The sequence below is a fragment of the Copidosoma floridanum genome, unplaced genomic scaffold (assembly GCF_036245765.1).
Source record: "Copidosoma floridanum isolate Cflo_tuat_1 unplaced genomic scaffold, Cflo_Japanese_pri ptg000011l, whole genome shotgun sequence".
In the NCBI taxonomy this organism is placed as follows: domain Eukaryota; kingdom Metazoa; phylum Arthropoda; class Insecta; order Hymenoptera; family Encyrtidae; genus Copidosoma; species Copidosoma floridanum.
Window position 1 is genome coordinate 10,106,628 of NW_028321888.1, and position 25,883 is coordinate 10,132,510.

Below are 25,883 nucleotides of genomic sequence, written 5' to 3' on the forward strand. Positions count from 1 at the left end.
ACACCCGCAACACATCAATTTAGCCACCACTCATTTTCCAATTGAACTAAAAGCAATAGTTGTTTTATGATTTCATTTGTGTTATAAATTTATCAAAAACATATTCTAAAAGTTTTTAAAACGAAACGTCTCAAAAAATTGCGTTTTCCGTAAAATGGCCCATAGAAAAGAATCAAATTAACGCTGTACATTTCACCACTGACTCGGATAAGATCTTACCAGCCACGACCTAAAACACCACCAGACGATAACTTGCACTCCATGTCGGTGTATCTCATCGACGGCGATGAAAATAGCCACACACGAGGGTGGCAGAAAGAACCATCAGCGGGATTTCCCAACTTGGATGCGAGGCGTACAAAAGGAAAGGACCCAAAGACGTGCCGATATTCTGGAATTTCGATTTCACGCGCTCACCAGAGCGAAGAAATCACGGTCACGAGTTGTGCAAACACATTAGGTGTAATAAATTACGAAACCCAAGATGCGTCACCTCCGTTTTACGACCAGGCAGGCTTTTACCCAGACGTATGCGCGTGTGTGTACTTACCGATTACGAAATCAATCAAGAAAGCCGGCGCGTCGCCGTGCAAGAGAACAAGACAAATAAAAAATTGACGCGATCGGCCGTCCCTGGGGATAAATAAACAGTATAAGGCAGCAGCGCGTTACTCCTCGCCTGATGTATCGATGTGCGAGGCGAATCGGTAATAACGCAGAGCTGGCTCGGTTCCAGGAGCTATTGGCACTGTGGCATCCCCGTCCACGCGTTGTTGTAATCGTAGGCATGCGCGTACATGTACGATCTTCATGTGTAACGCGTTCCTAGGGTGCATTTTCGCGCGAGCCCCCGCTGACAGTCTCGGGTTATAATAGTGACCGCCGGCTACGGGCAATAATAGATTTGTTTATTCGCGCGCCCCGACATGAAGTCAGGCGCTCGCGACCGTCAAATGCGCTGAAACGCCGATTTCTTCTTCTCCGTCGCTCTGTTGGGCTTTTACTTCCGGCCCTTCTGTACACACCTAGCGGGGGACTTTACAATTATTTCCCAAGCATATAACGTAAACAGACGTCAATAACGTAACGTCACGCCTATACACAAAACCGCTGGTTTTGAAAATGCTGTCATGTCACGCTGAGACGTTCAAGGGGTTTTGCACTCCTAAAATCAAAATCATCGGGTTACAGACGTGGTGGTTGTTTGACACTGATGCCTCCAAGTTTTTTTTAAAACGAATTACTCGGAGCAACGTCAAAAAGTAACAAAAAAGTATCGTTATGTATTCATGCATGTGAAAGTTGCGAGAAAAATTAATTTATACCGAGCAGCCGCCATTTCAGACGTAGATACTTGTGAAAAACATTTTTTTTTTTTTAATTACCTCGTTGAACCAAACTTGTTTTGTTCATTGGAAGATGGTTATACAACGGCAAGTTTTCAAAGTACTGAAAAATAAAATTTTTTTTAGTAGTTATTAATATAAACCAAGCTTCCTCAAATCCGATAGCTCAATAGATGGAGCATCAAACCTCGCTCGGGGATCATTTTTTCTTTCTCGATTTCAATTTGAATGATTGCAATGGTTGTATTTTTCTAAAGAGGTTCACATACTTATTAAATTTAAATGATATAAATTATCCATCCTTAAAAATGATTGTTCAAGTATAAATACTATGCCATTTCTGGCTCAAGGTGATGGCTGATATTTTTCAACGTTTTTTTTTTTTTTTTTTTTTTTAATAATTGCAGTAATATAAAGCGCTGGACTCGATCGGTCATTGTTGCGTTCACATTATAGGTATTGGCTTCCGAAAAACATGTGGCGTGGTGGGAAAACGTGACAATGTATTTTGACACTTGGACACTTTTCACGGGACCTGCTTTAAAATGTTTTCAGATTCCCCGTATTACAAGTATGCAACAATGAAATAGTTCTAGCAGTAAAAATTGTATACGATCTTGCGTTTCCAGCGCAATGTGCACACAATAATGGCAATAATCGCAAATGTATACACTTAATGCTGATCAGGAATTAACATTGGATTTAAGAGGCCAACGAAGCAAATCGATGCCAACTGACGGGGGACCCGATTCGTCGCCGAGCAATTCATGCGCATTAATCGATGCCGTCATCGTGACCTCGTGGACGACGAAAAATTGATGCCGGCATACATATTTAAGAACATTTTTTAGAGCCTCTCGCTCATGGAGTCACGTAATTTTTTTGCTCCAAGTATCACGTAGTATTGTCACGGGCTTGGACCGCAACGACAAAGAGTTGGTTATCCATCACTCCATCGAGCCCTACTAAAAAAAATAACCACAAGAATGACCATAACTATATTTGGGTCAACGGTGATTCCATGTGGAAGCTTATGAAAGTTAAACTGATACCATCACTGAAACTTGCATGCATGTATTGTCTTAGTTTTGTCTTTTCCCAAAAACATGGGACTTGCACAAGCCGTGTTTCCCAAAAACGCGGAGGAGAGGACAAATGAGCGAAACGCGCCGAGGACAAATGAGCGAAACGCGCCGAGGACAAAATAACTTTCACCTCGAGCCCGCACTCACTCGGAGGACAATCCACGGGAGTGAAGAACAAAAGGCGCAGCATCGAAGAAGAAGCGCGTGCAGCCGTTCCAGGGCGCATTGTTGTCGAGCCCATGAATTATCCCGCGAAAAACGGGCAAAAGGCAGGCGACGAGTGGAACGAGACGAAACAAAACGCAGCTCATCGAATCGCCGTAAGTGAGTGTTACGTATGCGGACAGTCTGCAGTTCTGCGCGCCCCTGTTTTGCAGCGCTGATGCTCGACAAAGGAGCAGCGCGAAAAGGAAAAAACAAAAAAACGAAAAAAAAAAAAGAAGCACTCGTAGGGCGTGCAAGCAAAGGAAGAGCGGAGGCGAGAAGCTCGACTGGAGGAGAAATAAAAGGCTGTGGTAAGTACACGGGCTCACCTTGGAGACCAAATGCAAAGAGGGTAACAGAGGCTACAGAGATACGATATACTGCCGAGAGGACACGTACTGTCGAGGGGAAGCGTGCGGGTGGAGGCGACACACTCTCGGACAGACACAAGCGAGTGTACACGAACTTATTCCTCGTGAGTCGTGCGTTGTTGTATGTCATTTTGAACGAAAATTATCATGGAACTGGCATTGTTATATATGTAGGTGATATTATGCAGTAAACAAGATAAATCATAGATTTTTTCTTAGGCAACTTTTAATTTCTTTAAAAATTTAGAAAAGTTTATTTCTATGCATTTAGATTATAGTCAAAAAGAAAAAATAATACCCGACTTGTTTAGTAAATAAAAAGACCTACCTCGTAGAATTTGGTCAGTTTTCACGAAAATTAACGAATTGAAAGGGTAAACTTAAACGAGACGTAACTTTTTTGTGGGTAGAAGTCTTGACTTTTTTTGAGCTCCGTTATTTAATTATTTTAGACTTTTTTTTTAATCACTGAAAAAAGCGAGCTTTCCAAATTTAACAACAAAAAAATTAGCTTCTAAAATTTTTTCCCCAAAACCTTATAGCGGATGATTTTTTTGTAGTGCTTTTAATTCACGTAGGAAGAGGGGCAAGCGGAAAAAGCCGGACACTCCCTTGATGTTGTTAATGTGATGGCGATCGAGCCGAGGAAGGCGAGGATTAGACGTTGTGTAGTGCATGTGCGTGGTAACTCTATACTGTACACCAAGTGTTATAACACGGAAAGTGGAGAATCCCTTATTTAGGAGTAGCTCTGCTATAACGTCATTCAAAATATTTCTGAAAAAGAATTAATGATCGTCTTTAAAATATTTTACATTTTTTTATAAAAGCTCTTTATGTCAGAACGCGTGTTTTGACATTTTCTTTAGTGTACCGTATCACTTGTTCCAAAAACATTCTTTTTGCAACGATGAAACGCTGCCAGCCTAATTGAAATAATTTCCGAAACAATTTAAACACTAATTTGTCGGCTCTGGTTAAAAATAAACTTCATAGAAGCATTTTTAAGACTTTTTTTTTTCAACCTTTTTAACTGGTAGCGAAATTCTTTCCAGTCACGTTTGTGAAACAAATTTTAAAACGTCTGGACCCGAGTTCATAGTTAAAAAATTTCATTAATTATTACATGGAATCATGAAGAATTGAGATATACTGCAACTAAAAAAATTGTAAGGTGTAAATTTTTTCACAAAATTAAAAGAATTCAAACACTCCTCGTTTTATTATCTATAGGTATTCAAGAGTACCATCCAAAATGTATATTTCTTGATTCTTGCATATGCGATGTATAATTTAGCCACTTGAGTGCGGAAAATTCAGGCAATTGAAGAGCTAAATATTTACGTAACTTGAAGGATTTAATTTTTTAGTGCTGCTGAATTTAGAACTTAATCCGTGTTTATCCATTAATATAAAAGTACTGATGTTAATTTTTTTATAAATAGAAAATATTTATGCTGTATCTCATTAAAAAAGTAAATAATGTGAGAAGTAAATTAACTATCAAAGCATATAATATTATAACAGATGGCTCGTTTTTGAGATAAACTGTTAATAAAAAATTAGAAAAAAAAAATTTTCAGGTCCATGCGAGAATAGCATATTTTACACATGTTTTTTTGATTGATTCAAGTAAATTCGGTTGTATACAAATTAGCTTTTACATTGTATCAACCTGTCATTGATTTATAAAATCATGCAACTTCTTAATGACTATACTAAACACAAATGTCAGTGATCAGAACTATATATTTGGGTAGATTTTATTATTGTACATCTGGGCTATTTTTTTACGTGACATCACTCCGAGTGTCGCACCTAAAAATATCGGATGACGAGCAGTGATGAACTCACCAGCAGACGCTTCTTGCATCTTGACATACGTTAAACATATGCAATGATCTTAGGCAGTTAAATGTTTAGTTTGCACGTCGACGAACATCTTTTGTTGGTGGGAGATCACTTGTGTCTTTTGACATTAAACTTACAAACAGCGGCCAAGGTTCGCGCGATGTATTCGTATGTACCCGTATTGAAAAATGTACTTGTTAGTGGCTCGATTATTTATTATGCGTTGTATCAAGGTCTTACGTGTCGGGTAGACGTTTGTTTTGTCTTTCAGAATAACATCTCCTACTTCGTTTATTTTGCATCTCCGATCTTTTATTTCACTAAAGGATGTTATTACTAAATAGTTGCATGCTCATCTCATACTCACACGGATGAACAGTCTTTCGATACTTGGACAAAGTATAACACGTAAAAAAGATTTTTTCGCTGCTTGGTGGTATTTCTTGTGGTACAGCATTTGCATGCGGCCTCAGGAGAATAATAATACTCTTCAGTGTAAAAGAAACAACTTATAGATGAAAAATTATATTCAGTTGACGTAATATTACATTTTACGCGATCTTCTAATGAATATTGTTTATTTTTTTTAACGACTATAGTAATAATTGTTATTAATGTGAGTTAAAATGTAAAGTAAAGAAAAAAAAGTGATTCTCCCCGGCGGGGAATCGAACCCCGGTCCTCCGCGCGACAGGCGGAGATACTAACCACTATACTACCGAGGACTTCTAAGGGATGGGTTTAACAATAAACTTGATTTTCATTAGTATTTGTTACGCCATTTTTCCCATTTTAAAAATCATAAATGCCAATGATTTTCATAAGTATCTCATATCTCCCCTTTAAAAAAAAATAAATAGATGAATTATCTGTACAGTTCTTAGTTTTAATATGAATAAGGTGATTATAGAGAAACTATGTCTCATCGATAATCCATATTGGACATTTTAATGTCATCGTTTATCAAAGCAATCATCAAACATTGATAGATATTATTCAAACTGATTTACGTGTTGTTATTAGGCAGACTGTAACAAAAAAAGGAAAATGTCTATTTTCATCAATACATTATATTATAATATTTACTGCTGTGAAAAAGTCATATGGTATTTTTGATGAGGCGATAGTATATTTTGTCTTTATAATATTTGTATGATTCCATCTTAAGAGATGTATTGTCATGAGTCTATGAGGGCTTTTTTATTTGCTCTTTTATTTGATTGGTTAAGACAAATCATGTGATTGCTTGTTTCACGGGGCTATTGAAAGTTGACAATATGAAAGTTACCAAGGGTTATAATATTTGATTTATTAATTTTTTTTTCAAAGAAATAACTACACAAAAAACTGTGTTTAATTTACGTTGACGTGACATGTACATTATAATTTTTCAATGTTCTGCAAACACGACGAAATTTTTTTAAAATTATTATTCATTTATTTATATAATGGCATTCACATCAGAGGTCATCATTAAAAAACATACGCGTAATTCACGGCATTATAAACATTGTATATAACGTTGGGGTACGTTTCCATAGACACAAAAGTAAGTCAGTTACAGTCAATACACAATCGTTTAAACTCCCATAGAGCGAAACTTTGTCCTTCGATTTAGTTGCAACTTATTAAAACTCACCAAGTACCCACGCAACCATTGATTTTTCAAACGATACACGCAGTCAATAACCGCCCTGATAGTCGATCGTTTGCTTTGAAAACCCGTGCTGTGTAAATTTGTGTAGAAGAATCATGCAATTATGCAACTTTTCTGCAACATTTGATCAAAAATTTTAAATTTCCATTGAAAAATCAACCAGTAATACGACGTAGGTATATAATACGTTTAAGTGTGTACGATGAACTTTGAGCAAACGAATGAATGAATGAACGAATGCATGAATGCATGACGTCATGCCGTGCGCGCATTCTCTCACGCGTTAATGGTTGTTATTGACTAGGGGCACGCACTATCCCGAGAGTCGCGGAGCCCTTGCTCGTTATTACGCTATTACCGTTATTATTATTTTTTATTTTTTTTACTGCGCTGTGCGATTGAAAGCCCTTTTTTGTGCACTTAATATCTTGCCCCAGCATTTCAGCGACGGCGGCCTTTTAAAACCACACTCCGCGCCAGCCCCTCTCCTTCAATTAAAACTGTTGTTGAAGTATCAATGCTCTCGTGCGAATTCAACGCGCGCCGGGAAATGACATTTTTGTTGCATACATTCCTCGTTGAAAGTTTGTGTTTTCTCTACACTTGTATATATATATACAATGTAACATTACCATTCTATAATTCAGTAAAACAGAATCTTTTTTACATGCGTGAACAAAAGAAAGATTAGGTATACATGTTTGGAAAGTAAACTATATACTGTCAACCGTGTGGCTTTGCCAATCGTTGGGCGCATGGTTTACTATCAACCAACCACACGAACGATGACTATTCCTGGCCCAATGGGTGCGCGTATACGTATACCATTTGAGCGTCCCGTTCGAGTGACGAAATGTATGGATTTCTTATGAATGGGATTGAAAATTTCATTTCAACTGCTGAGTGATGCACAACGGCATAATTCATTTGCGATCACGCATACAAAAAACATCAATTTTTTTTGTTCATCGCAGCGAAGCAGATTATCATGTCGAAATGATTGATGAAAACACGATATAGAAAAAAAAAAATAATCAAAAAAACCGTGGTTTTTTCATTACTTGTTTTCTTGTAATATTCTTTGGTATTGTAAAGAAATCCCGTTGAACCGCATCAATGACCAAAAATCGATTTCCGGAATGAAAAAGGAGTGGATGAATGAGTGATCAAACACGAGCAACGATGATTTCAACACCGCAAATACAGTGTGGGCTCACGCACATCCCAAGGAAACTCGAGTCAATTAATCAGATACGAAAACGTAGCAGTTACTTGCGGTATTTCGTCTGTAGCGATCGGCTTTGAAGAATCGCCCATCCCCCCCCCTCACGATTCACGAAAAATGCGCGGACTCGTGGCTTCCTTTTGGATGCCCTTCTCGTCTAGCTTCCCTTCTCTGACATCAATCGAGTGAAGGGCGGAGGGGCTGGAGGTGACGTCATCCTAACACAAAGGTACAGAACGCGCAAACAAGTTATCATCGCCGAACCCCCGCAACGAATCTATCACAGCGATTGGGTTGATGATTTTCCGAAAAGTCGGGGGTAACAGGATTACTTGATTAAAAGGCAAAACGAAGCTGGAGGGAAAAAGGGGCTGTAAATTGTCGTAACATGTAAATAAAGGGACATGGCGCGTAAAGTATTTGTTTGTCTCATCCAATGGGTCAGCAGCTGCGTTGAGTTCTGAAAAATGATGGGCGTCACTACGTTGGACTCCAAGCGTGGAAAATTACGCACGTTTAAAATATGTTAAATTCGTTTACTTTTTTACTTCATGACATGTATTGTGCTTATATTGATAAAAAAGATTTAAGTGAAGGTGGTTAAATAGTCGATATGCTTCTTGAAAAGTTTGTTAACACCACTGTATTGTGTTTCATAAAAAGCATGAAATTTAACTACACGCTTTAAACGTGATATTTAATAAATTTGGATTTTGATGATAAATAGAAAACTTTTACATCAAGTTGGCATTCGAGTGGCATTGTATCGTCTCCCCTTACGAAAAAAAAAAATAGGCATTCGAATCCGCTTTCGTGAAAAAAAATAAGATTCAGATTTTTACACAGTAAAAAACGTGTATTCTGTAACATAGTAAGGTTAAGGTGAACAACTAAATTTATAGCGTTTAGCAAAATGAAAATGTTAAACGTGTTTTTCTCTGTCGAGAGTAAAGTCGTATTATTTTTTGGCGGAAGGCTCAAAAATAGTAGTTTTCGTACCATAGGTGCAAAGTAAAAAAATCTCGTCCGAAGGGTGGGGTTTTTGTATGTTTTTTTTTAATGTCCAGAGTCCTAATGTCGTTACTCTTTCCAAGGGCGCCAAGTGATTTAAGGGTGCCGAATGATTGATTAAAGTTTGCGCCCACGGTAAGAAAAATAGTTGTTTTTCGCGAGGGAATCTCGAACTGTGTGTGATTTTTCGGGAAATTTTGAAGCGTTTTTGTTTGTTTTACTCTACGTGTTATTCTCTTTCGTAAGGGGCAACGATATTTCCATCAGATATTATTTCGAAATAATACTTTGAAGTATGGTTTTCGAAAATTAAGATCCAGTTGAGGACACGAGATACGTAACATATATCATTCAAAATTATAATTAGGTACGTGTTAGGTAGTTACATCATCAGTTAGAAAAAGTAACATAATTAGTCAAAAAGAATCATAGCATATTTTACAAACAGCACCGTTGCAGCTGCTTAAAAATTATTATCTCAGGTTGGTGGTAGGTAAAACTACGCACGTTGTTAGAGGTAAATTTCGGACTCAAAGTGTAGAACGAGTATTTGTAGGGCCTTAACAATACTCGACATTAGTCTCGATGTCGTTTTGTCTTGTCTTGATCGATACGATACCAAGAGAAAATTAAAGTTTACTCTACAAGACGTGATCAATACCGTTCACCTCAAGACTTCTTGTCTCGACAAGACTTTCCATACAAGATCTTGAAAAGTCTTGGTCTTGAGTCCATTTTTTGAATCAATACTTACATATTTGTAGATCCGACTGCGTCACAAAAGTGCCATATATCTTTTCCTGAGCTGAAAGTGCAATAACTGTTCACGAAGACATGAGAATTAATCATCTTCAAAACTTTTCATCAAATTGAGCTCAATTTTGGTTTGTAACTTCATGTTTATACCACACCCTGACAGTTTTACATCCAGAAAATTTTGTCTAAAGGAAAAATCTTAGTGGCCCCAAGATTATATATTTAGTATTTTGCATGTAATTTTGAAGTGGATGTTTTGTCGATATTTCTTATTTATTTTTCCAGAACCCCCTTAAAACTTAAATAATTGAAGAAAACGTTGTAAACATAACAAAAAATCAGTTCTTTTAATATTTCTTGTATGGTTTTGATTAAAGGTGTTTGCGTACAGTTGAAGAAAGTTGTATTATCTGATTGAAGCACAACTTTTTTGTGTGACATATTTTTATCCAAATTTTGATTAGATGATGAATTTTCTGAACAAAACCAATATTTCCTTGACAATACCAAGACAAGACGATACTTGTCGACTCAATACTTATTACACTTACACAAATATTTACCATTTGTTTCGATTCTCCTTTGTCATTGTTATTGTAAAAGTAGTTCGAACTTCCACATGTCCTACAACGTGTTTTTGTTCACGTAGCATATTATATACACGTAATAGCGATAACACCCATGAATCTCGACATTAATTCTATTAGAAAAAAGTTATCGAGACATTACACCCGTGTGATTAACAAATTGTGAAAGTTGAATTACTTTTTCAATCACTCGCCATGGAAAGTAAGTATAGCTGAAAGGAATCCTCCCACTTGACACCGACAACAGCCGGACGCGTGCACCGTAATGTTCCGTTATACGTACGTGTCCATCACGTGTACTTACGTAGGTGGTGCGTGTGTTTGCGTTTGTGTGCGGGTGCGCACTTTGGCCGACGAGAGCGTCGAGGACGAGTTGGCGACGGAAAGTCGGGGTCTTGTCTCGGAGACCCGGAAAAACAGAGCTATGTATATAGGGGGAGGAGGGCACGCGCGCCCCAGTTATGCCACGAGCCCTTTACCAGTGTATATTACACGGACGCAGAGGGAAAAAGGCTGCAGTTATTGAATGTAGTGGTGGAGGCCGAGTGGCGCACTTTTAGAAGTCACCCCATCCCCCCGGAGTCCCCATCCGATCGATAGCCCGGCCAACACATAGAAGCTCGTCCTTGGCGATACTTGCATACTTTTATGCTTCATACCTACAGTATATGCTCACGTCGAGTGATACGAATTAATCAACAAACACATATCCCCCAAGGATATTCATCCTGCAAACAAAGATGACGGCATTTTTTGTCGGAAATTCCCTTCTGCTTCAATTGGCCGAAGTGGTTTTTTTCGACTTTTACCCAATTAGTTTTGGCTGCTTTTTTTTAAGAAAGCGTCATTTGGTCCACACATGTTGCGGACGTCTTATACCCTTTATCTCTATAATGTAATTTTAATACAAAGATTGATGCAAAGTTCTCACTGCAGTCCTGGATGTTACTATTAAACTTGATCCCTTGTAAGATATTCCACTGCAATACTTACAGAATGCAACAGTCGAAGGGCTGCGCAAGTAAAAAATCGCTGTGGACCTATCCATGCTAACTTGTACGCTCATTGGTTACGAGACGCCCCTCACATGACCTTATTTACCCTTTACAAAATGCATGCTTGTATTGCGTATGATACGCCAAGGTTTCGAAAAATCGAATCGAAAGTCCTACTTCAGCGACGAATCTGAGTTATTTTTTTATAATTTACTCTAATTTTTTTCAAGTCGCAACCAAGACAATGCATACTACACTGTCGTGTTATTGATCAACCAATTTTTCACATGTTTATCAGAATAGTCAAGTTGCACACTTCACAGCAACATGAGGCATCTAGATTGTCTTCTGTTATTTTAACTAACATCCAAGTCATGATGGAAACAACTGGGGAAATTTTTTCTTAACTATAAAACACAAATGTATTAATTTACGTCACATTTTTGAATGGAATGCTTTATTTGAAACCTCCTTCGAACTTACAATTCTCAAATCTATACTCCCAATTAGTCTTGGTGGGACATTTTTGATGGATTTTACTTTTCTTCACAGCCCCATTTTAATAATACCATGGAATACGGTCAGCCGGTCTTATTACCCACATTTTAGGCCTCAAATGATTGGCTTATCGTAACATTGTAATTGCACCTACGGCAGCCTTCAAAATAACAGAGCCGTCTAAATACACGAGTAGATCTCCTCAAACGCAAAATATAACCAGATGCTTATTTTTTTTGAGTATCCGTTAATGATTATCCGGTTGAGACCAAAGTTGAATCTTTAAATGTATAAAAAAACTTTTTAAATGTTCAGTTAGTCTAGCTACAAATCGTTTTATGAATATCAAAGAGAAAAGTTCGCAGGTTAAAATTACAAACGGTGATCTTATCGAGCAGAGAGCGGGTCTAAAAGGGGGCCTATTCGCACTCGAATTTTCGGCGTATTAGCAGAGATGATTTCAGCCATTGTCGCAACTTCCTTCTGAGAATGTGCTCTAGGATTGGTGCATCAATTATAAATAAGCACTTGCCTCACGGCAGTGGTATACTCGGAACACCTAACCGGCTAAAATTAAAACGCACGCATAGGTAAGTACGGCTGTCGGCTTGCTCGCTGTTCACCATCGGCTGATATGACTCACCCCGGGAACATAATTCGTACGAATGCTTGAAATGCACATCGTGACGTCCAGTTGCCAATTTATTTTTCATCTCCAATCAATCATACGCTATTGTTTCTTTAAATTCATGTCATGTTGGCATTTAAGTTGTGTCCTGTATACGGATATGCAAATATAAATTTAATATGTACAAAATCTAATGTTTTTAATATTTTAAAACAATATTTTAATAGCATAAGTAATTATGCAACTGGGCCAGTTGTGTAAAAATTGTAATCGTTGGCTGAGTAATTTGACAAACAAATGATCAGAGGCTTTTTTTACTGTAGGGTATATACTAGGCACCGAAAAATGGTAACTTCGTGTTGTGCAGTTCTACTCAGAAGGCAAAAATTTTGTTTTTTCATACCAGTAATACCAGTATACTGTATTTCATACATGAATGATAAAAGCGAGTTACCAAACTTAAGTTGTCCTGTATGTGTTACCTGATACTGTAAAAAACTATCTAGTCTATCGTGACTGCATACAGTAGATACAGGATGTATGAAAAACAAAAATCACAATATTTGCATTATGCACTAAATACGTATCAGACGGTATATTTTAGCTGCGGTAACAAATAAGTATCCATTCGATGTTAGGTATATGCCTGTAAAATACTGTTGTCTCAACAGTTAAGTAGAAACAGACAAGTATCAACAAGCCATTATAGTGATAGGTGAAAAACGGGACCCAAACTGAATTGTATACTTTGAAATTCGTAACTTTTAATTGACAAGCATTGAAATTAAAAAAATAAATGGGTGCAATTAAGTTTCTACCCTACGTTCATTTGGCATGAGTAGAAATGACATTAGCTTTTGTTGGAGAAAGTACATATTTTGAGCTTATTCGGACGTAGGTTGGAAAGCGAAAGCAATGTTCCAGACATAAAAGTACGGTTTTATTAAAAAACCGTACTCGTGGAAACACGAGAATCGTTTTGTTATATCGAATCGTGTCACGTGTGACACATTCGAAACGACGCCCTTGACGTTCGACGGAACGATTTAAAAAGGCCACCGTTGCGTCTCCTTGCCAAGCCCCGAAGCCTGTATTATCCTGCGATGACAAAATCAATAAACACGAGTGTATACGCATACGTTTGTATTGGCGAACAATGGTATCTGCAGATTAATAGAACTAAAGTCATCATATGACGGACGTTACGCGCGTGAGTCACTGCGTCGCTCTGCCAATGTCAACAGCGCCGTCGCCCTCGTCTCCCACAAAAGATAAACACTCGCTTTTTTTTCGCCTTTCCATTTCAGCTACCGAAAGTCGTTCGGCGTTTCAGCGACAAAAGTAAATTAAAGTGAACAAAAATACTGAGAGTTTGGGTCATCTGTACGAATAAGCTCAAAGTTTGATTCGCTGGTACTTGACAAAGTTAGGATCTAGTGAAAAAGTTTATGAATACTTAAGGAAATTCTTCTTATGATCTAGTCTCTCAAAACAAATACTTTAATACTTCAAATGACACTTGTGTTTGCAGTATAACCTGAAAAAAAGTGATGACGCGGTCAAGAATCAATTGTTATACAAATTTGTAATGACTAACATTACCCAAGTACAATATCACTACTTTACGTTTTGATGCATACATTTTTACAAATTTAACTGCCAACATTTATCAGCGTCTCGGCCTGCAATCACTTCTGCACATTGATGGTGCCAATGTAGGTACACGCACGTATAACGATTCTAGGAAAACAATGGTAACAATTAAAATGAAAAATCGACTGGGACGCAAATCACCCGCGTTCGGCTTGCCCAGGTCGTTTAGAAAAGAAAGCAGAGAAAAAGCGCTGTCGGGTCTCGCATGGAGAGAGGCGCGGCTCTGCTGATGTAACGAGCGCGTAACAATAAACGATGGGCATAGGCATACGTGGATGCATGTACATATACATATACCGGTAACGCTTCTCTTCCTTCCTTTCTTCCTTCCTGTGTGCACACAAGTATAGGTACAAAGAGAGATCTATGTGTTCGTGTGTGGGGGTGTGTGGAATAGGTATCGTTGTAAAGTATAGGTGTACCACAGTAGGCGCGCTCTGTAACGAAAAACTCATAAATCCATGGTCGCCCAATTAACCCCGATGGAGCTTGCCTCGGCAGACAAGGTCTTGTTGCCCTTTTTTCCCTCCAACACTACTGTTAAACGTTTATTTTTGATATTCTCGTTACATGTAGGCAAACTTAAACATAACATGACACATACCTTGTACAACTTTTCCTACTTTTTGTCCTTTATTTTTCAAATAAACATCAAGTGTTCATTGACACGCTGTAGGTGCACCAATTGATAATACAACCTCGTACTATATGTAAGCGGTCCTCTTCCGTCGAATCGACCTGATTTTTTGACCATTTCTCTGTTTGCTTTTTATTGGCTTGCTGCATAAGACGAATAAATCAATCCGAGTGGCAGACGGGTGTAAAGAATATATAAGTTTCCACCGACAGTAACTTTATACGGAGAACGCCATTTAGCAGCGGACTGTAGAGGCCATCGGGCCAACACAATAGAGACACATGCAAAGGGTGTACGTCAGAGCTGCGGAAATTTACGCCCCTACGCGGCCGAGGAAAGAGTGTGCAAGCGCGCGCGCGTGGATATATATATATGTATACATAAATATGCGTGTCCGACCAGAGTCGAGGCTTTTTCCTTTCGGCTTCTTGTCACCGGCTGATTGATATCGGCGGAGACGGGCCCGCCGGACATTGAGTCATCGCTGCTCTCCCGCGCGTCCGCGAAAGCTTTCCTTGTCTCTTTTCTCTCTTCGATGGAATCACGGGGGAGAAGAACTGAATTGACTCCACCAGTCGATGGTGGTTTTTTGCCTTTTTTTACTACTTGAATTCCGCCGTTACTTCATCTTTACTTTTATTTGGAAGGGCTGTGGCGACACAGCCTATTGGTTTTCATGAATCGTTCCGGTGGTTCGACGTAACTTTATTGGGACAAAAAATGTCAGAGTATTATATTCCCGTTTATTGGTGATTATTATTCACGTTAATTTTCTACCTACCTACTAGTAGATTATATTTAGCTAAAAAAGTTTTTTTTCTGACAGATCTGCAATGCAGTGATGGCGTATACAGTGAATACACATGTTTTTCATTAGTTTTCGCCGACTGAAAGTTATTTAAATGTCTTTGACCATCAATGACTCGTCTTACCTCACTCGTCTGTTTCTACTTGATTTTTCAGACGATGGAATCTTGCAAATCACATTCCCGACAGTAAGTAGGTGCATACTTGTCACCACCACCCTATATGCATGTACGTTTTGTTGCTGTGACTTTTTACATCCTGATCAAGTACCGCTTACGTGTGGACAGTAGAACTTGCTACAATTTCAGTCTTGGGGTGCAAAACAAGTTGTTTTTTTTCATCTGCATGTAAAAAGTTAAAAACAAAACAAGATACACTCTTATTTATTATCTCAAACATAATATGGGCCATGATTTTTCATCAAGCGCGTGATTGACGAGAATGAGAGTAACAAACAGGCGTATATTGTTAAAAACAATTATCTAATGATAACACCCGATGTTCCAACTCGTATGGGCAATAAAAAGTTAATTTTCACTCATCATATATTAAAAAAAAAAAAAAAGCTTGTATCATTATATTTGTTTCATATTTATTGTGTGTACATCTCACGATTTTTTAACGCTCGGTACTTACACTTGATGATAATGCCAAGCAATCGATAATAGTATACACACGCAAGAAGTACAATAAAAGTTCATGCCCCATACGGTCGGTAAGCTGCCACCATCGATAGATTCGCGAGAAAAAAAAATGATAGAAATTATGCATCGGATGCACGTCCAAGACCTAATCGCGAGATTGCCCATACATCAATTGTTTGAAGAACACATCGGAGTAACAACGCGTAACCTCCTTCCGATTCCATTGCAGCACGCGTCACGGCTGCCCTGGGAAATCTCATCTTTTACCATCACAAGTAAAAGCCACCTCGTACATCAAAATTAAGAGCACCGCCACCGGCGATGATGATGATGATAAAAGCCTCGGAGCGGCCGATCAAAAACGAATTGTAGTTGGTATACATACATATAGGTGTGTAAGCAACACCTGCTCGCTCTCGGCAATTATACTGTAGTATCGCGGTGCGCTCGATTAGGCGACCTAGCACGCGACGCTGAGGTTGAAAAAAATCGCCAATCCGACAAGTCAAGGACTTACGTTTTTTCTTGTTTCCATAGGGCCTCTTTACTGTTATATGGCGAGCGATCGATGCCACACGCGTACGATGCTATGTATACGTCATTCTCGGGGAGAGTAAAAAAATGTGTTTACAAGGGAAATATAAGTCAACGTCCATCACGTTTCCTCCAATCGATCCGGCGAATGAGCGGAGCAAGGGGGGCAGGAGGAGACCGGCCAAGGCAGCCCCTCCCCTATAATACAAAGTTGCCCTTACGTGTGGATGCCAACCGGTCTGTCATTACGCATCGTATCATTTGTGAATTATATACCCACGTGTGTACATATGCGCGTCGTTAGGTGAATACAAGCCACCGCAGCTTTGTGATTATTCATTTACACGGTGCCTGCCACCACCGCCACCACCACCCCGTGGGATGTGCAGCCGGGGCTGTACTTTTTACCGTGACTCATTGTTATTATTATCATACATATATATATCAACCTACGATTGGACGTGCTTGTGTTACGTAATAACAATAATGATTCCTGCACCTCACTTGCAACGCGTCGGACAGAGGTGAGATTATTGTATTTATCACCCAGCGCCGCTGTTACATTTACAGTAATGCAAAGGAGAGGCTTCGTTCTTTTGATTAATGGCCCTTTTTCTCTTAGCCCCGTCGAACACGGTCCAACGGTGGTAGGCAGGTGTGTAAGTACCTTTTTTTTTTGGTTCGAAGCCAATGGTTAACAAATCACGCGTATACAGTTAGTCCCGAGTCGCGGGAAATGGCTTTTCAGTGGCACACGTAGTACCAAACGCGTAGCTCCTCCTAATGGGTTTGCGTTGGAGAAAAGAAAGAAAAAACAAGACAGACAAATTGAAAGTAAATTGTACGCGGAGTCATTGAGGCCATTGGTTTTAGAAAATACATTTGTGCCATTGGTGATGGGTATTCCATCGGACCACCCCAGATCTGGTTGCTCGTCCGAGCCTCTCGATGCGGAGAATGGAATTTTCCTTCCGTGGAATCTCTGGAGTGCTCTTACATGCGATAATGGCACAGCCTATCGACTTTCACGGAATACCAAAACAAACAACGGTATTGGCTTGTGCATTTCCGTCGCGCAAATAACACCCAGCATTGATTCGTGAACAAGGGATGTGTGTTTATGGCTCGACTCGACCTGATTGTTCCCCTCGGTTTTTATCACGATGGAGAAAAAAAAAAAAAAAACGATTATTCGTTCTCGGAGGGCTTATGTACATGGGAAACGCCTCGCTCGGTGACTCAGCGTTTCAGCGTTAATATATAGTATACATGTATACGCGTATACGTTTTCTTTGGCCCTGCGCGTGCGTGCTCCGACGCAATTGGGTCAATTTTTCTGAAAGCACCATACGCACGATACGACCCAAAACCTTTCTCTTTGTACTGCTTTGTAATTATATACTAACGATTTTTTTTTTTTTTTTTTTTTTTTTGGAACAACATCTAATGTATACGGAACGCAATAAGCGATGGCGTTGTGGAAAATTAATGAAAGCACGAAATTACGTGTCGGTACAGTTTCACCCCCTCAGTTCATCGACCTCACAGGACGTTCGTGCTTGAAAAAACAACTTAGCAGCAGTACATGGATATTATATTGAGCCCCGCCTTAAAAACTACGGGCATTTCAGCTCCGCGATCTAACGACTGGCAGCGATGCCTGCGCTCTCGATTGACTGTTCGCTTTGTAGATAAAGAAAATGTTTGTATACAGCTCGTTTCGTCCCTGAACCACAAACGAATCGCCAATAACCCAATAACCCATCGGTACCACCTAAATACAAATGTATAGAAAAACCTTCGACCCCCGTCAATCAATCTGCGGGCGAAGATGGCTCCATTCCGCTATCGTACCCCACGGGCGTATATATATATAAAGGGTGGGTCGAGCCCACTTGGGTGGGTCAGCGCCGCGGCGGAAGCGACGATCAAGCGGAAGGGTAAGTAGCGCTCTCGCGCGGCCTCTCTCCCCCTTTTCCCGAGAGCGCGAGTATTTTTAGAGAAACGGCTCTCTCCGCGAGTCTAATTTCATCTCCCCTGCGCGCTGCCTCGCACATACACGTGTCCACGAGTGGTAGGGAGCGCTGGAATTTCGGGAAGGAGGGAAGAAAGGGGGCCCTCCGCGCGCGAGCGTCTTCCTCCTCGTCTAGCCGTGGGTTCATGGACCTCTCGGGGACGGAGTCGGGCACAAAGGGGCGCGCTGGGATTTGCCGGCGAGCAGTGACGTCGAATGTATCGAGGTATAAGGGGACGTGGCGTGAATGATTGAATCACATCAGTTATCGAGGAGAAAAATCGGCTTGCACCAAACTCGTGAATAATGTCTTGGAAAATAGGGTTTCGGAGGGTTTTGGTGACCCCTTGGGGAGCGGTGCTATTTTTAAACTGTTGCAAGTGCCGCTCGTCGACTCTGCTTATTTTTTTTTTTTTTTGTTCCTCACTACTAAGATGCAAGCGTTTGTTTTGAAAACAGCGACGAAGATGGATCTTAAGTACTTTCTTTTTCTTTCTTTTACTTTCTTTTTTTGAGGAAAACGCGCTGATTTATATTAACGGAACAAAAACGTCCTCCTAGGTATAACTTTTATCCGAAAGCGGTGGAGCTTCAAACTTTTTTATATACTTGACAACTTTTCCGTATAACAACAGATCATGCAAGCCTTCGTTACTTTTATTTTCTCTCGGAAGAAAATTTTGTACAACGTATTATTTTTGCCCAAAAACGTATAGGATAAACGTGTTTCATGGTATGAAAGACATGAATTTCTAAATTTAATATAAAATTATTTTTTAACTCCTAGACCAATGTATATAGAATCGTGAAAAATAATTAAATACTATTGATTTCTCGAACCCAGCCAATTCAGGAAGCAATGAGCAAGAACCAAAATATTTCAAGTATTTGTAGATATGTATTGTTTGAAAATATACGTAAATAACGTGGAGTTGTCTTGTTCCTCAGTCTTGTATGTCTCAGATATAACGAGACAAACATTAATGCATTTTAGTCGTAAAAAATGCTCTATTTATCTAAAATAATAATGACAGTGAGCATGCTGTCGGAAAAGGGTTTATTAAAATTCAATAAAAATGGTTTGGAAGCAAATTTCATAACCATCATGAAGCAAAACGAATGAGAAATTATAAAAATTAATACTTCAAGTTATAGAATTTAATACTATGTTCCATGAAATTTCATATTTTTCTATGAAATGTTATAACAATGTATATTAACTTGTTTTAGGAATCAAAATTATGAAATTTAACATACAAGTAATAAAGTTTCCAACAGTGCAACTACAAGCTTGTGTTGTAATAAATGTGTACTTATTATCGTTACAGTGTGGAGCAAGCCGACCGCAGGCGAGGAGGAAGACAAAGAATTCCTAGATGACGAGGAAACCAGAGAAGCCAACGACGATCCCGACAAGGACGGGGATGATTCCGACGATGACAACCAGAGCTTACCCGTGCAAGCTCTTACAAAGTCTAAAATATTTAACGTCACACCCGGAAGTACGGTGTATTTGCCTTGCGAATTCCTTAATGCTGGTAAGCCATCATCATCATCATTGTGTTTGATATTACAAACTTTCGTCACTTTTTTGTCACGCTGACGTTTACATCACGTTACGCGAAAGGTTGTTCGTTCGTGCGTATAACACAAACACTCTAGATTTTGTTGCGAGATTTCAAATAATCGATATCCTTTCGTTGCATAAACAAACTAAACCACGCAACATTAAACTACACATGGATTCCTTCAGAAAAAAATGCAATGTATTAATGAGTACTTATACAATGAGAGTTTTTAAATTTAGTCCTAGCAATTTTTTTCAGCCTTTTTTTCAATTTGTAAGCTCTTGCGTAAGGTCCATACTAGCTGGGAACTGTCGAACCTGATTCTATTGTCATTTTTACAAAACTTACGTTGATTTAAATGAAATTTGCTAAAAATTTTGAAAAGCATCACTTTTTAACAAGTTCCAAATAGAAGTTTTGCAATAAAATTTAGTTTGATGGTTGCCAGGCCCCTTCCTATACACTATATGCTTGCCTATTGCTCTGGGCACATTCGTGTAGAGTTTAGCTTGACGCGAGACTATAGCCAACTCTACGTGGACCTCAGCAACGGGAGGGGGGGGGTTGAATATTTTCGTACCTATACGTGCGCGGTGCGTAATGTAACGTCTCCCCTACAATGTAGTATGTGCGAGAATGACATGTGCACAATCGAGCTTTGATAGTATTATTTGCTATAAGACAAGCAAATCTCATCAACCGAATTTTCCAGACAACGTGATGATCAGCTGGATGAAGTGCACGCAAACGTGCGAACAGCCGGACATGCTGTACGCCGGCGACGCGAAAATCGGCTCGGATCCTCAAATAGATCGGCTGGCCAACAACACTCTGGTGATAAGGAACGTGGCGGCGGAGAACAGCTCGAGCGAGTACATCTGCGAGGCCCTGGTCAGCCAGCAAAACCGTGAAATGATAAGGCATCAGATCAGGGTGAGCCCGGCCGGCGGCGACACGAGCCACATGGTCCGCGTGCTGCCCTCCGAGCACGAGGAGGTTGAACAGGGCAGCAGCCTCACGCTGGGCTGCGAGTACCTCGGCAGCCTCGAGCCCCGGGGCATGTTCTGGTCGAGACAGGTACATCCCCTATACTACATCTCACATATTATACGTATAACATTTACCTTCCCCCAATACTCATGATATATATACCTGTATGCACTGGGATTATGCTCAAACCGATCAAGCTGAAATTTTGTGTGTGTTACAATATACCTGCCTTGTGACCAAAATTGCAGTTCTAAACATTGTATGAAACGCGAGTTATTGAGATTCGAAAAAATGACTCAAAATGGCAGTTTTTTGCCATTCACGAAAGAACGGCTCAACCGATTTGAGCCCTACGCGGCTCATTTTGTTCGTCTTAAAATTGCACATCTTTTTTACAAAAAAAAAAAAAAAAAAAAAAAAAAAAACAGGTTTTAGCCATTTTTGCCACTTTTGGGGGCTCTTGTTGACATTTCTATACTTGTTAAATTCTGTGTCAATTTTTATTATCATGCATTGAAACTGCTACGACTGTAAGGATGACAATAAACAGTAATAACAACGATTGTCGTTGCACACAGGGACACAGGATAAAGGTGGACCGGGAGACGGCGAAGGGCGTTTATCTTGACATAAAGGACGCCAATCGGCACCTGGCCGGCGATTACCAGTGCCTCATCGAGATCGGTAGCGACAAGCCCCTGATTCAGCACCTCAAGCTGCGCGTCAGACGTGAGTATGACCTTGAGTGACGAGTCGATCTGCCTCCCACCGCGATACCCTTACCCCTAGTCTATTCGCCGTAAAAAGCAAGTATCGAAAAAATGATGTGCTACCCGATCGTTCGACAGACAAGCCGGAGATCGAGTACGAGAAGGAGCACCTGAGTGACAGCAAGACGCGGGAGCGCAGCCACTACTACACGGGCATGGGGGTCGAGAGCAACCTGACGTGCGTCGTGCATGCCCATCCACCGGTCGAGAGGCTCCACTGGCTGAAGGACGGCCGGGAGCTCGAGACCGAGGAAGGCGGCCGGCTGAGCAAGAGCGTCAGCCGCAAGAGCCACCACGTGCTCACCATCAAGAATACGAGCAAGTCGGACCTCGGGGCTTACCGGTGCAGGGCTTGGAGCGAGCTCGGCGACGCTCTGGGGCCTGAGATCGACCTCCGGGACACGCCCGACCAGCCTATCTTCAAGAAGGGCGAGGCGGTCGACGACTCGATCGTGTTCCAGTGGAGGGTTAACAGCTACAAGCCCATCGTTGAGGCCCAGGTGAGGAAGTAGTTTTTACTTTTGTTCTCCGTTGGGAAGGGCATTGGCAAATATACTTGCCTCATGCGGAAGGTGCGTTTCACGGGTTTAGTTAGGAGCTTGTAACCATTGCACACGCTGAGCTTTTTTGAGCCTGAATCCAGTTTATGTAACTCGGCATCCATGGCATCTATAATCTGGAAGTAGAGTTTTTTCGAGCTTTCAACCATATCTAGCTGAAGTAGACGAGAAAAGCTTGAAAAAGCTCTACTTCCTGGATACCGTATTCGGCGAGTCAACACACCTAAACATCACCTTGTTTACATTTATTTTGGCAAAGTGAACAAGAGTCTATACAGATACAGCTTGTAATTAGCTCGATGATTTTAAAAATCGGTATTAACGTATTAAAATTATCTACGTTAATATACGTGCAGCAGTCAAATTATACGTTTTTCTTTTGTGTTCGATTGCACCTTAAATTATAACCATGAAAAAGTTTTCTTCATCAAGAAAAACTAGTTAGGTACGAGCTGGCTTTCCGGTTGTATGTTGTGGAGAGTAAAATTTTCTCGTAGTTTGAAGTATTAAAAGGCATCATCCTTAAAAACTAGATAAAAAAAAAAAAAAGTATTATTTAACATATACACGCATATGAAATATGAATTGACGAATTTGACTGAAAATTTTTTTGATGTTGGGATCAAGTAGTTTAAACATATTATACATATTTTTCGATAAACTAACGTTTTTGGCCCTCTCTTCAACAACGAAAAGAAGCACATTTAAGGTACATTAGTCAAACCATCAAGTCAACGATAAAACGTACACATTCGAATTCACGGAAAAACTTGTATGAGATTATGTTCAAAGATGAATTATTTGTAAAATAGTATTAAAAAAAAGTCGACGCGTATATAAGCTTCGCCCTAATTAACTTTCCGCAGCAGCTTTTTGTCGCGTAAATTCATGCAAATAACTCGAATAAGCACTTACCCGTTCGTCCACATCGATGCGCGTAGCTCCTGTACCGCAAAGAAGGCGAGGACGAGTGGCTCGAGGGCAAGGAGGTCGACATCGTGAGCACCATTGGTAAGGAGAAGATCATCCAGACGAGAATCACGGGCATCGAGGCTGGCAACTACGAGGCCAAACTGAGGGCACGCAACGACGAGGAGCACCCCAAAGGCGACAGAATCGGCGAGTGGGGACCCTACTCGGAGCTCAAAAAGTTCGACGGAGGTAATAAGGAAAACACATACTTGACTTTTGGAGGTTTCTTTGGAGCCTATCATTGATTAACTTTGATATTGCTTTTTTGCAGAGTACAAAAGCGACGTTGAAGCCGAAACAGGTGTGTTGAATTTTTCATTGACAATTCATTCTTATTGATATATTATTACCAGTGCCATGCACCATTCGAAGGTCATACGGTGAGTTATTATTAATATTATTACTTTTTTTTTTTTTAGTGAAAGACTCTGGAGTGACATCCACGTTTAGTGCGATGACCCTGCTGGTCGTCATTCTGCCACTTGTCTTCAGCTGGGAGCTTTAATATTTTCGGCTCTTCAACGACTCGATTTAGGTGATTTGAAAAAAATACTCTTATACCTCCTTTTCATACGAATCAAGTGCCAATAATACGATTTCCATGAGTAGACAACAATAGAGTATCCTATACCCATGAGTTTTGATTGTCATCGATTTATTCGTTCTGTGATTTAAAAATGAAGTTAAATAATTTGTAGTTTAAATTTTTGCATTGAGTAAAAATTAAAAGTATATATTTCACAGTAGCAAATTACTCAACTGTTCTAACAAAATCAGGAAACTAAATAGTTGTTATTAACTGTGAGGGGGTTGGTGCGTGAAGCACGCAGGGGAGGAACCCCTAGTAATAACTGAAAAAACTGAATAACCTTATCATCGAAAATCTGTATAACGATTCTATAAATACAAGTAGCGCAATATACGATACACTTACAGTTACAAGAAGTACTGACAAGGCATTCTTGCGTATAGGTATAGGAACGTTTTATTTTTTAAATGTATATTTATTTAATGTAGTTACGTGTGAAAAAATAGTTTGCCAGTAAATCACGCGTTACTTAATACCCGTAAACTATATAAACTCAAAGCTTCGATAATAGGAATAACTAGTTATTGCGTGTCCCTGGCAGCTTTGATTTTCATTTTTTACACGTAAATTAGAAATAATTTATGAGTGGTATGTATATTAATGACAAAAAATCTCCGGTTTTCAGGTACATAACTTGCAGCCAAAGCGTTCACCACTAGACCTCACGATACAATTAAAAGAAGAAATGGATAGGAAAACAAGAGTAAACGAAGACAGAAGGAGACGATGGGAGGCCACTCCGGGACCCTACAATGTAGGGCCAACGAGAGCTGCGCCTCGCGCACACGCCACCAAAGCTCGCCAGAAGCTCTGCTCGACGAAACGAGACTAAATAAAAAACAAAAACGAAAAAAACAAAAAAAAAATTGCGAAACGAAAGGCAGCTTTCCATAGAGCCAAAGACGAGTCTGCAGCGCGCTCTCTTCTTCTTGAAAGTAAATATCGATAAAAGCAAGAATAGACGAGCGCCGAGTGTACTTTTTTTTTTTTTTCTCAGCGCCTCGTCATCCACGCGCTTACCTGTCATGGATTCACTCCGCGAGTGGAGCGCCCCACTCGAAATCGCCCGCTATCATAATTATAATTATTGTTCGACCAAGGGGTTCTTGAGTGCTTCGCGTGGGGCAATACAATGTTCGGCGATAATTTTAGATTTTCGTCGAGAGTTCGAGTTATTACGGGTACAAAATCGGACGCTCTTCGTTCTCGTGAGCATGTATCATTTTCTTTTCTTTTTTCTCTGTCACTATTTTTTTTTTTTTTTTTTTTGTTTCTTTTCACTCGTGTTGCCACTCCGCGATACATTTACACTTGTCATTTGTATAATGTGCTTGCATTGTTGTCGAAGAAAAAGCTCCCTCCTCTCGCTCAACTGCACAAACGTTTGACGCACTGGTATCCCACGACTGTTTAACCGCAAAAAATATAGATTTCGTTTTTTTTTTTTTTTCCATATACTATTTTTAAAGCCTTTTTCGTGCGCCGTCTGAAAGAAATTCATAAACATGTTCTTTGACACCTTTCAAAGAATCTTGTCTCGTGAGCACAGCTGCATCGCGTATACATTATTTTCGTACTCTCGGAACTGCCACTGGTAACGCGGTTTCTTTCATCCGAATTTTCAATCATAAAAATCATTTAAATTGTGGGAAATCCGATTATTTTCTGGGGCATGTACCTGTTACAGCACGCACAATCATACGCCGATTCTGTAATTTACGCAAAGCCCGTGGTAACAATTATATTCTAAAAAAACTTGTTATACTTTCATGTTTATGGTGAAATTCCAATTTTTTTATTTTTTTTCATTTTCACCTGGATTTCATTTAATTTTGTTCAAGTGAAACTAAGCTGGGTTGAATACATGCGCGTTGGAACATCGATTGGGCAGGAGCTTTTTTTACTACAACCTTCTCAGTGTGTGTATTTAA

General features: G+C 39.8%; 1 protein-coding gene and 1 non-coding gene across 2 annotated transcripts in view; one reads left to right on the forward strand and one right to left on the reverse strand.

The window, feature by feature from the left end:
• The window catches only part of LOC106639752 (protein CEPU-1), a 198,654-nt gene extending 173,270 nt beyond the window's left edge, over window positions 1-25,384 (forward strand). The window contains exons 2-9 of the mRNA XM_089590054.1: window positions 19,832-20,041; window positions 20,784-21,148; window positions 21,640-21,790; window positions 21,910-22,331; window positions 23,333-23,552; window positions 23,635-23,664; window positions 23,783-23,898; window positions 24,578-25,384. Coding sequence (XP_089446180.1) covers window positions 19,832-20,041; window positions 20,784-21,148; window positions 21,640-21,790; window positions 21,910-22,331; window positions 23,333-23,552; window positions 23,635-23,664; window positions 23,783-23,868 — 1,484 coding nt within the window. The 3' untranslated portion in view covers window positions 23,869-23,898; window positions 24,578-25,384. The remainder of the gene's footprint in view (window positions 1-19,831; window positions 20,042-20,783; window positions 21,149-21,639; window positions 21,791-21,909; window positions 22,332-23,332; window positions 23,553-23,634; window positions 23,665-23,782; window positions 23,899-24,577) is intronic.
• Window positions 5,511-5,582, reverse strand: TRNAD-GUC (transfer RNA aspartic acid (anticodon GUC)). Its single transcript has one exon. It is a non-coding gene; the product is annotated as a tRNA-Asp (tRNA).
• Window positions 25,385-25,883: the final 499 nt, after the last annotated feature.